We start from the raw sequence: 12,402 nt of genomic DNA on the forward strand, positions 1-12,402 counted from the left end.
GTGAGCAATCTGAATGCTCAGTAAAGTTTAGATTACTGTTTTCCATATAACGTGCATGTACACATCCATTCTCATACTTCCAGAGTTAACCCGCTCTGCCAGTAGCACCCTGAACCGTTATTCAGCGCTACAGTCGTCCACGGCTCAGCCCAGCCAACCTCCGGCCCAGACCTCTGATTCCGATTCCAGACGCCCACTGGGAAGGTACCCACCAGATGAGATACAAATGTAGAGCTTAAATGTATAGAAGTTTGCCATCTTTTCATTCATCTTATTTTGTATGTCTGTGCCAGTCGAGGCAGCACCGGTCGAGAACGCAGTGAAAAGCCGGTGAGTTTGGGGCCGTCACGACCGGGGCCCTTCAGCCGAGGTAGCAGCGCAAAGGAGCTAACAGACAACGTGGCTCCTCAGGAGACATGGAGGGAGGGACCTGACTCACAGCACACACCACGCAAAGCCAGCATCTCAGAGGACAAATGTGAAATAGAGAACAATAGTGAGGAAGGACACATGTGAACACGCATACATTAAAGCTGCATTTTCCATTACTTGTGTACTAAACATATATTAAAAATATTGAGCACTGTTTCATTGCAGTGAAATCTGAGACGCTGCAGGTCGCTGGAGTTTCAGAGAAGCCCATCCTGTCTGAAGAGGAGGTCGAGCGGAAGTCCAAATCCATCATTGATGAGTTTCTGCACATTAATGACTACAAGGTACATCACGGCACTCTAACACTATCCCACAAGGAACAAAAACTCCCAACATGTACAATGAAAAACAAACTACTGTTCAAAGGTTTGGGGTAACTACAAATTGTATTTATTTATTTTTGAAAGAAGCAGTTAGCTTTTAGCATGGATGCATTAAATTAATTAAAATGGCAGTAAATACATTTAGGTTACAGTGAATTTGTGTTTCAAATAAATGCTGCCCATTTGGAACTTTGAAAAGAACAAAGATGTTTCATGGTTTTGACAAAAATATCAGAATCTTACCAATCCCAAACTTTTGAACTGCAGTGTATTAATAGAAGTATTAATATTTGGTATTAACTTGATTCATAGGTTGAACATTATTATATTGCACTGCAAACATCAATAACAGCTTTCATTTGGGAATGTTAAGTGGGATAATCCACAGCTAGGTGTGCATTAACATTTAAAATAGTAATAAAAACTATTATAGAATCTAATTTTTGTAAAAATTCAGTTTACAACAACACACACTACTTTCATAGACAAGAATATATTATAGAAGGCTTGCGCAGTCATAAATGTATTTTTGTTTTGTCAGTATGGCCTTTTTAATTTCTTCACCTTGATGTATTTAGAAAATCTAAATTTCATTGTTATATGTGTGTGCCTGCCATCATACAGCTTTTCATTATTGTGTTTGATTAAGGATGTGTACAGTAACTTTACAGTAAACCATCTGAATGTGTGTTTTGTCTGTTCATGTGTGCAGGAGGCAGTGCAGTGTGTGATGGAGATGGATCAGCCCTCTCTACTGTTTGTGTTCGTGCGCATGGGACTTGAGTGCACACTGGAGCGCAGCCAGAAAGCCCGAGAGCACATGGGACTGCTGTACTATCAGCTCGTTCAGAAGGGCATCATACCCCATTCCCAACTCTACAAAGGGTGAGCACACACACATACATTAAGATCAAATGTATTTATTAGTACTTTCTTATTATGGTAGTAAAGCACTGTGGTTTGTCTCCGTCTCTTGGCTTTGTAGGTTTTCAGAGATGCTGGAGCAGGCTGATGATATGGCCATAGATGTTCCCTTCATTTGGCTTTACCTGGCTGAGCTGCTCAGTCCTTTGCTGAAAGAGGGAGGAATCAGTATGAGAGAGTTGTTCAGGTCAGGATTGCACACCGAAAACGAAAGGTCTTATGAGTTCTGTTTGGTGCTTTTGCGTAATTTGGGATTAAAGGGTTACTCCACCCCAAAATGAAAATATGCATACCTGTAAAAGCTCTGTTTGTCTTCAGAACACAATTTAAGATATTTTGGATGAAAACTTAACCGTAAACTGGCAAGTAAATAACAGTGTCAAGGTCCAGAAAAGGTATGAAACGTCGTTGTCAGAATACTCCCATCAGACATGCAATCTGGGTTATATGAAGTGACGGGAACACTAAAACCGACTTTATTCAGTAATTCCTTTGTCAACGGTCTCCTCTGTGTCACTCCATATCACTGTCCTTGTATGGCAGACACCGCCGTCGGTGTGTGAATGGGTGTGTGAATGAGTGAGGCAAATTGTAAAGCGCTTTGGATGGCCATGTGGTCTGTTGAAAGCGCTATATAAATGCAGTCCATTTACCATTTACCATTTACTTGTCAGTCTTTGGGACAGTCTCAAGCCTCCAGGTTTTCATCAAAAATATCTTAAATTGTGTTCCGAAGATGAACAGTGCTTTTACGAGTTTGGAACGACATGGGGGTGAGTGATTAATGACAAATATTTTCTTTTTAGGATGGAGTAACCCTTTAAAAGGACATTCCACCCATAAAAAGCTGTTACATGTTGTCCTTGATTAATAGATGGATGTTCTTTTGAGGTGGAATCTCCTTTCAAAGGATGATTTAAGAAATGCATGTTCTGTTAACTCTCCAGTACAAGGTCAAGATATTATTCATATTATAAAACAACGCCATCCTACTATGGAAGCATATGGGTAGCAATATTCAATTTAGAATGTTATATGCAAAATGACAATGCAATATGTCAAATGGCAATGCATTTCTGTATTTACATTTACATTTTCCAATACATTTGTGCAACGCTTTGTGCAAAATGAAAATGAAATTACATAATTTTAATTTGCCATTTCATACACTAGTTTTAATATGTAAAACTAATACTACTTTTAACGCTTTATAAGTTGCAAAATTAAATTAAAAATGTATTACAGAAATGATTAGATATGTGTAACATGTTCAAGCAAAAATTGTGGCAAAATTATCATTTAAATGTTAGTTTTCTTAATTGCATTAACACTCACAGTCAAGACACTTACGATTGCATTTTCATTCAATGTCCTGCAATGAATGTAGCAAAATTCAATGTGCACATTGAAAATGCATTCCAAGCCGATCACGTCTCCACCCCCTCCTGCCATGTCAATCACTGCGTGAACAAGGCGGGGCTTGCAGAAGGCCAATAAGCTTCCATATCTTACAACTTATATTAATAAAATAGCTTCGCTATTGAATCTCTACATTATATTTCAACTTCTCTCTCTCACACACACTTTTTACTTAATCAATTAAATAAATGACATTTTTAAAGCAGGCAGAATGATTTTTAACATCTTATCAAAAAGCATCCTTAGCTACCTTTTCACTATTATGCTACAAGAACATTGTACCATTTATTTTTTTAATAATTTATGTAAAAAAAATCTGTTTAAAGAATGTTATCGAAGGGTGGGCTGCATCCAAAGCAGGTTCTGCAGTCAGAAATGTTAGTTTAGTAAAATAAAAAAAAATGATATGGATATTGGATTGTTATTTGAGACCCTTAATCTGAATGAGATGGACTACAAAATTCAGTAGTAATAAAAAAATAATAATAAAAAAAAAAACCCATCTTTCTGGAAACATCTCATTGTATTGGGTCTGTGACTTCTGGGGCTTTAGGCAGTGCACAGTAGTTGCAGTCATCCAGGTCCTAGCAGGCTCCAGCTGTCATAGTGATTCAGTTTAGCATCTAATGGAGATTTGTTTTGTTTCTGCAGTGAGTTAAGTAAACCGCTACTCCCTGTGGGAAGAGCTGCCATCTTACTTTCTGAAATACTGCACCTACTATGCAAACAAATGGTAAGCTTAACTTTTGTTGACATGGTGTTTAGAGCAGTGACATCATCTTTATCTAGTTGTCACCTGTGGGTTAGTGCTTCTGCATGATGCTCTTCTTGCATTGACACCTCTATGAGTGTGGCAGTATGCAGTGAAGTAGCTTTGTGTATTGTTTTTGGTTCTGCGGGTTTGTGTGTTTACATGCGTCTGGTTGTGCTATAGAGCCACAGGAAAGTTGGAGATTTGTGGAGAGAGTCTGGGCTGAACTGGGCCGACTTCCTGCCTGAGGGAGAAGATCTTCCTACCTTCATCTCACAACAGGTGAGTAAGTAGCCGAAACAAAAACCCTTCAGTGACACTTAAAACCTTCATGTATGATGCATTATAAAAGGTTTTTAAAGGGTATAATGCATTGTAATTATGCATAATGTGCATTGTAATACATTATATCTTGTTGTAAATAATATAACTGAATTCAAAATACATCATGTGACAATGAAGTGTTGTAATGTATTAGTGGTTGCTTTGCATTACAATGCTTTATAAGATGCATTACAAGGCATAATCAATGCATTTGAACTACTTGTATAATGGATTATACATAAAGGCTTTATGTAAAGTGTTACCAAGATGTATATTTAATATAAATGCTGATCTTTAAAAAAAAAATCAACCAGTCGTGTCCTTTTTCCTCTTTTTCCAGAAGTTAGAGTTCACTGTGTCAGACGTCTCCCCTGTGTCTCTGGCCACAGCTAAACCCAGCCTCAGTCCTGAGGAGCTCTTTAAACAGTTGGAGCACCTTCTGCAGGAAGACATAGCTAGTGATGAACAGATTTTCGACTGGGTCGAGGTGAGACCGATTCCATGCACCTCTATCATATGGATCAAGCAGTTCTGCAAAGCCAAAATTCAAGTGTATGAAACCTTTTCAAAAAAAGCTGCTTTTCTTTTCAGGCTAATTTGGACGACTCTCAAATGAGTTCCTCTCCATTTTTGAGAGCTTTAATGACAGCTGTTTGTAAAGCAGCAGTTAAAGGTGAGCAAACTACTTGCTCTTGGGCCTTTTATTCAATGGCTTCATCTCCATCTTCCCTTTACCAATTACTTTCACCTTTTTCTTCTCCAGATGAAAGCACATCCTGTAGAGTGGACACTGCTATCATCCAGAGACGCCTGCCTATATTACATAAGTACCTTAACTCAGACACCGAGCGGCAGCTGCAAGCACTTTACGCTCTTCAGTCTTTGATTGTCACCCTGGATCAACCACCCAGTATGTAGCAGATGCAAAAAAAGATGCCAAACTAAACGAATGACTTCTAGGATTGTCATTTTGATCTACTTCTTTTCACAGATCTACTCCGAATGTTTTTCGACTGTCTTTACGATGAGGACGTTATTTCGGAGGACGCTTTCTATCAATGGGAAACGAGTAAAGACCCGGCGGAACAGCTGGGAAAAGGTGTAGCGCTGAAGTCGGTCACTGCTTTCTTCACCTGGTTACGCGAGGCGGAGGAGGAGTCTGAGGATAATTGACATAAGCAGATGGCCGACGCCCAGACGCCCCCTACTGACACAAACTTAAAAATACATCCAAACTAAAGGAAATTTGACTTTGAAACGCTGGCCAACTTGAGCTGGAACTCTCTTCGAAACGGAGGGAACACTAAATACTTGTATCATATATATATAGAAAATATTTTTTTTTAAAGTTTGACTTTTTTTTTTTTTTTTTTTTACTTTTAAAAGAAGAGACTTAAGATAGCTTCTGAACTCTTTAATTTATTATTTTTTTAAGAGACTGCAAGTATGGAGTTCTATTTAACATTTGCAGGCAAAAAAGAACATTGATAGAAATAACAGAATAAACGTATCATAACAATAATATTAATTTTGTTTCAATGTGTCAGCAGCCTCCCTGGATTCATGTGATACACTTAAAAACAAATAAAGTGTTTCCTCAGAAATCAAAAAGAATAAATGCATACAATTTTTGGCTCAAGGTGGGGGCTGGTTGATGTTGCTGAAGGTTAAGGCTGTTTTGAGAAACACCTGCCACTGGTTCTTCCGCCTTGCCTTTTGCTCAAGGGACTTTCCAAATAACATGGGAAACATGGTAAAAATGAATATGCATCCTGAATGGAATAAAAATTACGACATCATCATCAAATACCTCACCTGTATGCATTAAAGGTGAAATGCAAACACTAATGCAAGTCAGAAAACTGCTCAGTGTACTTGTAATGAAGAACTACAGAGGAAATGTTAAGCTTGTAAATACATTAAAGAGAAAAATAAGATTTAAAAATGACTGTGATGGTGTGCTGTTTGTCTTCAGAGGGAAATGTACAGGATTTTGCTAATACACCTGCTGCATCTTGAACCGATAGTTTGCTGATGTTTTTTTTAATTCAATTATTATAAAAAATTTTTGCCTCATTTTTGACAAATTGTTTTAAAACAAAAACGTATTTGTCCTTTTTACTCTGTTAATATTTAAGCAAACATTAAGTAATTCTTATTAACAAGCAAATATAATATGAAAAGTGTGTCAAGAAACATAGTTCATTAAGATCTTGATTGTCTAAGGCTGCATAACTACTTATAATTTACACAATTATTTCTCTTTCGCGATTATATAATTCTAAACGCATCTAATTATGTGTCCTTGAATACATAGAATAATAATAAATGAAAAAAATCTGTTCAGTTCAAATATATTTAAATATGTTAGATATTAAATATATTCTTTGAGATATTTTATTTGCTATGTTTGTTTGTTATCCTTTATTTTATTTTTTATGATATATTTATTCAGGATTAACATGATAAACGTACAATGTTCTTTCCAGAAATACAATCGGTTAACAGCAAATCTTTAAGATATTGTGACATGAATTGTACATCAAATAGACTACAAAAGTAAATCCTAAACGATAACAAATAAACAAATGCAAAATAATCATTTAAATAAATACTTTAAAAAAGGTAAAAACATAATACCATCTATAAGAATTAATATTGAGAGGCACAGTGAAAAAATATTCCCATATATATTCCCTAGCTATCTCCAGTAGCATAACCCTTTAACGTAAACGTCATTTGGAACAAAAAAAGAACATTAGAACACAGAAGTAGACCATGCATTTCATTTATTGTATTCCTAATTGACTTCTAAAATTGCTTAGCATTACGTAATGTAAGCTTTTTATTAGAAGTAGACCATGCATTTCATTTATTGTATTCCTAATTGACTTCTAAAATTGCTTAGCATTACGTAATGTAAGCTTTTTATTATTAATATCAGGTAAACAAAAACAGCAAGTTAGGGACTTTTACTTTAAATCAGCCGGAGACTTTTAATGTGTCTGATTTATTCCCACAACTCCACCATATATGCGTACGTCGTGACGTCAGACGTACAACGCGTGTGCACGCACCTCCTGAAGTCTTGAACTGGTAAGTCGTTAATCATATGCACTTTTTAAATAAATGAAGTGCCGTTTATATACTAATTGTTGTTTACTTTTACCTTTATTTCAAATCAGACACAAACCACCTTTAAAATGATTCGTCGAAATCTATATCACGAAACGTTTTGCGATAACAACGCTCTAGATAGAATGAATAACAAAGGGTCTGTTTTGAGTCCAAGTGGCCTAACTTAACTTACCTGGAAAACATTTTGAGTATCATAGAACGTGTTATCTCGATAGACGGCTCACTAGGTTTCCAAACAGAAAACTAACGTTACTTGCAGTCTGAGCATCTTGCTTCGTTCACTTTCAGATAGCGAAGATGTTCCGGCCCAAGCCCACACTGAAGGACAGACAGCACCTGTACAGACTGATCATCAGCCAGCTGCTGTATGACGGCTACACCAACATCGCCAACAGCCTGATCAATGAGGTGAAGCCCCAGAGCGTGGTGTCTCCATCAGAGCAGCTCATGCAGCTGGCCAAGACAGGTACGACTCGAGCATTTTCTGAAGCTTTTAGTGTTCAATACTGTATAACTGCTAAATAACAAGGAACCAAACAAGTGCCTAATAACTACTTCCATCTACTTTTTTCTTTGCAATGAAGAATACATTTCCTCTTTGCTCTTAAAATCCTGAAGCTGAAACATAAGTATTACATCATAAAAGAATTTAACAACTGAAGTAGTTTTAAGGGATAGTTCACCCAAAAATGAAAATTGTCATTAATTACTCGCCCTCGTGTTGTATCAAACCTGTAAGATCTTTGGAACACAAATTAAGATATTTTTAATGAATTCCGAGATCTCTCTTACCCTCCCATAGACAGCAACGGTCCTACCACGATTAAGGCTCAGAAACGTATCAAGGAGATCGTTAAAATGATCCATCTGACATCAGTGGTAATTTTATGATGCTAGGAGAATACTTTTTGTGTGCAAGAAAAACCTAAAATAATGATTTTATACAACAATTTGTCTTCTCTGTGTCACCCTATAGCACCGTTTTGTAGAGTATCAAATACGTAAATGGTATGTTTAACCTATGTGCGCGGATACAAGAGCAATTGAATGAAAAACAATCTGTATGCTTATTATTTACTAGCTCACAAGTATGAATCATTTTAAAAGAAACTGTGTTGGGCTGAAGAAATGTTTGTCGAAGAAACCAGAAAAGTACTTTTAATCTGATTTCATAGGAATGGAGAATGATGACAGCGCGGTACAGTACGCCATTGGCCGCTCGGACACCGTGGCTCCCGGTGTGGCCATCGACCTGGAATTTGATGCAGACGTGCAAACCATGTCCCCAGAAGCATCAGAGTATGAGACCTGTTATGTGACGTCTCATAAGGGTCCGTGCCGTGTGGCCACCTACAGCCGCGATGGGCAGCTCATAGCCACGGGCTCCGCTGACGCCTCCATTAAGATCCTGGATACTGAGCGCATGCTGGCCAAAAGCGCCATGCCTCTTGAGGTGAGATCTTACATTTCATCCAGCTGTATTTTAAATTTGTACAACATTTGCACCCATACCTCTCCAATGTCTGATGCAGAACCAAGATCCTGCCCTAAAAAAAAATAATAATATTTTTTATTTGTATCATGATTTAGGTGATGATGAATGAAACGGCCCAGCAGAACATGGAGAACCACCCTGTAATCAGAACCTTGTATGATCATGTGGATGAGGTCACATGCCTGGCTTTTCACCCGACCGAACAGATCTTAGCCTCTGGCTCTCGTGATTACACCCTCAAACTCTTTGATTATTCAAAGCCGTCTGCGAAAAGAGCCTTCAAGCACATACAGGTATAAAATCAAGCTAAATCATGCCTCTAATTAGTTTGAAAAGCTCAATTTGAGTTTAAAAGGTCATTTGTCGTCCTTCATTTATTGGAGATGTTTGCATGGAATGTTTCTCTCTTTTATTTTCTACAGGAAGCTGAAATGTTGCGCTCCATCTCCTTCCATCCATCTGGGGATTTCTTACTGGTCGGCACGCAACACCCAACCTTGCGTCTTTATGACGTTAACACTTTCCAGTGTTTTGTGTCCTGTAACCCTCTGGACCAGCACACCGACACCATCTGCGGAGTCTGTTATAATCCCAGCGCTAACAGCTACGTCACCTGTAGCAAAGACGGCAGCATCAAGTTGTGGGACGGAGTGTCGAACCGGTGCGTGACCACCTTTGAGAAAGCCCACGACGGCGCTGAGGTCTGCTCGGCTGTTTTCTCCAAGAACTCCAAGTACGTTCTGTCCTGCGGGAAGGATTCTGTCGCCAAACTCTGGGAAATTTCTACAGGCCGGACTCTAGTCAAGTACACAGGTAAAATAGAGAATTATGGGTAGGTTTAGATTATAGATCACGCAGGCTAGATGAAGAATTGTGATTCAATGTGTTCATTTATTTATTTTTTTAAGCAGTCTCGATATCGCTTCCTAAAATCTTTTCTGTTCTTTTGCTGCTGAATCTTCATTTGTGAAATAATTTTTTTACTTAAGATGTTAATGTTTGCGGCCAGTATTAAATGTAAAATAAAAAAAAAAGTCTGTGTACTGCAGCATAATGGCAAGAAAAACTATATGCATTAGTCTGATTTCTGGGCAAATGTTACAATTTTTATTTATTTATTATTATTATTATTTGACTAGCTTGTCCAGTGCAGTCTGATTCACAGGAAAATAACTTCTACGAGTCAGTTCTTTATATTGAATCAACAACCAGTATATTCTGATCCTGGACAAATGACTCTTATGAACCGATTCATTTTAGTGAATTTGTCAGTTCTTTAAAGTACATCAAAAACACCGCATATAAACAGAGTTCTGATTCCCAGACAACTGACTCTTATGAACCAGTTCTTTGTAGATAATCAAAAACATCTACTGAACTGAATCATGAGTGATTTGCTTATGAATTGTCAAAAAACATACAGCATGAACATTAAGTGAGTCCTGGACAAATGACTCTTATGAACTGATTTATTCTAAAACACAAGCTCACAGTTCACAAGAAAGAACTCTAATCATTATTATTTATTTTTTTTCAATAACTAATGCAGTCCTTCTCTTTTGATAATTAGTTTATAAAGACCGGTTACTGGCTTAAATTAATTTAACATTGCCTCATATAATTTACATTATTAATTGTGAGAGAATCTATATTATTTGTAAGCATAATAGACTGAAATGTTATCAGCATCTAGGACTGGAACAATTCATTATATAATCTGTATTATGATTCCTCACACTCCATCTCGGTGTTTCCCGTCACGCAGGCGCAGGTCTCAGCGGGCGACAAACGCACCGCACTCAGGGTATTTTCAACCACACGGAGGACTATGTGCTGCTGCCGGATGAGCGAACCATCAGCTTGTGCTGCTGGGATTCACGCACAGCCGAGAGGAAAAACCTGCTCTCATTAGGCCACAATAACATCGTGCGCTGTATCGTACACTCACCCACCAACCCCGGCTTCATGACCTGCAGCGATGACTTCAGAGCTCGATTCTGGTATCGCCGCACCACCACTGACTAGGAGACATTTGTGTTTATAACTTTGCAGCCTTGTTTGCCAAGCCCGTGCATCCTTTAACACAAAACCATTTTGCAAGCTTTAGAGAGCTTATGACTGTAGTACCTTTGTATTACATGTGGGTGGTGCTGTTTTACGAATCATCAGATCCATCGTTTTTAGAGTTTTAGAACTTTACTTTTCAGTAACATCAAAACTATCAGTTGTAAAGTTGCATTGATATTTCACTCGCAGCTAGAAACATTTTTGTGTTATTTGTATATCTGATAACAAGTAGATGAGTACTATTCTGTCTTGGCAAGTGCCTAGAATGTCATTTCTTTTCTTTTTTTTTCATTTCGATTTGTACTGTGCCCTTTGTTTTATATTAAAAGACTCTGGGGAAAACTGGTTCTTGTGCTATTCAGTTTTTTTCGTAGTTAAACATCGGAAGTGTTTTTGAAAGGCATTGAATCATTGAACAGCTTGCTGTTGAGCAAACTTTGGGTTAAGGATTTGAACAAACTCCTGACCCCAAGCATTCAACTTTTAGTGTAACTCGTTTAAACCATTCAACCATGAGAAAATTCTGAGAGTAGAACCCACTAGACTCATACTGCCATTATAAAGTTGGGGAAGGATTTTTTCTTTCGAAGAAAGTCTCATGCTCAGCAAGGCTGCAGTTGTTTGATTATAAAATACATTTAAAAAAGTCTTGTTGTGAAATATTGTTGCCATTTTAAATAAGTATTTAGAATCTGAATATATTTTAAGAGTTTTCAGCATTATTACTGCAGTCTCCAGTGCCACATGATCCTTCAGAAATCATTCAGATATGAAGAAACTATTCCTATCATCAGGGTTGAAAAGAGTTGTGCAGAACAGAAAGTTCAGAAGAACAGCATTTATTTTAAATATTTAGTGTTATTATAAATATCTTCTTTTTGTTCAATTTAATGCATCCCTTATGAAGTATTCCTTAATTCTGACCCCAAATTTTCAAGCAATATTATACAACTGAAAGAGCACCCAGAGCCATATTTAGGACCTAGCTATAGATATTTGAGAGTGGGCTTTTCGACGCCTTTGCATCGTGACCATATGTCATTTATCAAAATAATCAGCAGTATTTCCTTCCTCATTTATTCATTTCATTTAGCTGATTTCCTCAGAGCTTTTTAAACATGTATTTGCAGTCTTTGGTTTGTTTAGAAGCATCTATTGTGCAATCAGTTTTGCAGCTTGCAGGACCAATGCTTCTCAACAACTTCATTTGTACGTTCAGTGTGGGTTTTGTTTCATCATTTTTATTTTTATTAATTTTTTAATTGCAGCTAATGGTTTAAGCAAAGCTCTCACGAAAAGTGATGTATTGAAAGGAAACCGTGGCCAACAGCACTGCCGCATATAGACGAAACAACACATTAGTCATTTACCAACAGTGCAAACCAACCGCTGCTTGCAGAGCTGTTCTGCTGAATTCCCTCGAGATCCAGACATGTGACCCAGCAACATCCTCATATGTTAATGTATGTGGTGGATAGTTGCTTAAAATCTGGTCTGCAATCGCCACAAACTGCAATACACCCAGTTGA

The 12,402-nt window shown here is 37.6% G+C and overlaps 2 protein-coding genes across 5 annotated transcripts in view; both read left to right on the plus strand.

The window, feature by feature from the left end:
* The window catches only part of LOC127968162 (eukaryotic translation initiation factor 4 gamma 3), a 70,949-nt gene extending 64,828 nt beyond the window's left edge, over nucleotides 1–6,121 (plus strand). For all 4 annotated transcript variants that reach the window (XM_052569114.1, XM_052569111.1, XM_052569112.1 and 1 more), the window contains exons 24-34: nucleotides 84–204; nucleotides 294–496; nucleotides 598–716; nucleotides 1,468–1,640; nucleotides 1,741–1,866; nucleotides 3,750–3,831; nucleotides 4,033–4,131; nucleotides 4,514–4,660; nucleotides 4,765–4,846; nucleotides 4,937–5,083; nucleotides 5,165–6,121. In XM_052569114.1, coding sequence (XP_052425074.1) covers nucleotides 84–204; nucleotides 294–496; nucleotides 598–716; nucleotides 1,468–1,640; nucleotides 1,741–1,866; nucleotides 3,750–3,831; nucleotides 4,033–4,131; nucleotides 4,514–4,660; nucleotides 4,765–4,846; nucleotides 4,937–5,083; nucleotides 5,165–5,346 — 1,481 coding nt within the window. In that variant the 3' untranslated portion in view covers nucleotides 5,347–6,121. The remainder of the gene's footprint in view (nucleotides 1–83; nucleotides 205–293; nucleotides 497–597; nucleotides 717–1,467; nucleotides 1,641–1,740; nucleotides 1,867–3,749; nucleotides 3,832–4,032; nucleotides 4,132–4,513; nucleotides 4,661–4,764; nucleotides 4,847–4,936; nucleotides 5,084–5,164) is intronic.
* A 1,074-nt stretch (nucleotides 6,122–7,195) lies between these two features.
* On the plus strand, nucleotides 7,196–11,215 carry cstf1 (cleavage stimulation factor, 3' pre-RNA, subunit 1). Its single transcript, XM_052569928.1, has 6 exons — nucleotides 7,196–7,269; nucleotides 7,600–7,777; nucleotides 8,487–8,764; nucleotides 8,902–9,099; nucleotides 9,229–9,619; nucleotides 10,572–11,215. The coding sequence occupies exons 2-6, from the start codon at nucleotides 7,609–7,611 to the stop codon at nucleotides 10,829–10,831; spliced, it is 1,296 nt and encodes a 431-aa protein (XP_052425888.1). The 5' UTR covers nucleotides 7,196–7,269; nucleotides 7,600–7,608; the 3' UTR covers nucleotides 10,832–11,215.
* Nucleotides 11,216–12,402: the final 1,187 nt, after the last annotated feature.

The sequence above is a fragment of the Carassius gibelio genome, chromosome B11 (assembly GCF_023724105.1).
Source record: "Carassius gibelio isolate Cgi1373 ecotype wild population from Czech Republic chromosome B11, carGib1.2-hapl.c, whole genome shotgun sequence".
Taxonomy (NCBI): domain Eukaryota; kingdom Metazoa; phylum Chordata; class Actinopteri; order Cypriniformes; family Cyprinidae; genus Carassius; species Carassius gibelio.

Bases quoted from the DNA above. Each gene is read 5' to 3' on its own strand.
- cstf1 (XM_052569928.1), top strand. From the start codon at position 7,609: ATGTTCCGGCCCAAGCCCACACTGAAGGACAGACAGCACCTGTACAGA. The intron at 7,778-8,486 runs GTACGACTCGAG...CTGATTTCATAG, and splicing joins CATGCAGCTGGCCAAGACAG to GAATGGAGAATGATGACAGC. The intron at 9,100-9,228 runs GTATAAAATCAA...TATTTTCTACAG, and splicing joins GAGCCTTCAAGCACATACAG to GAAGCTGAAATGTTGCGCTC.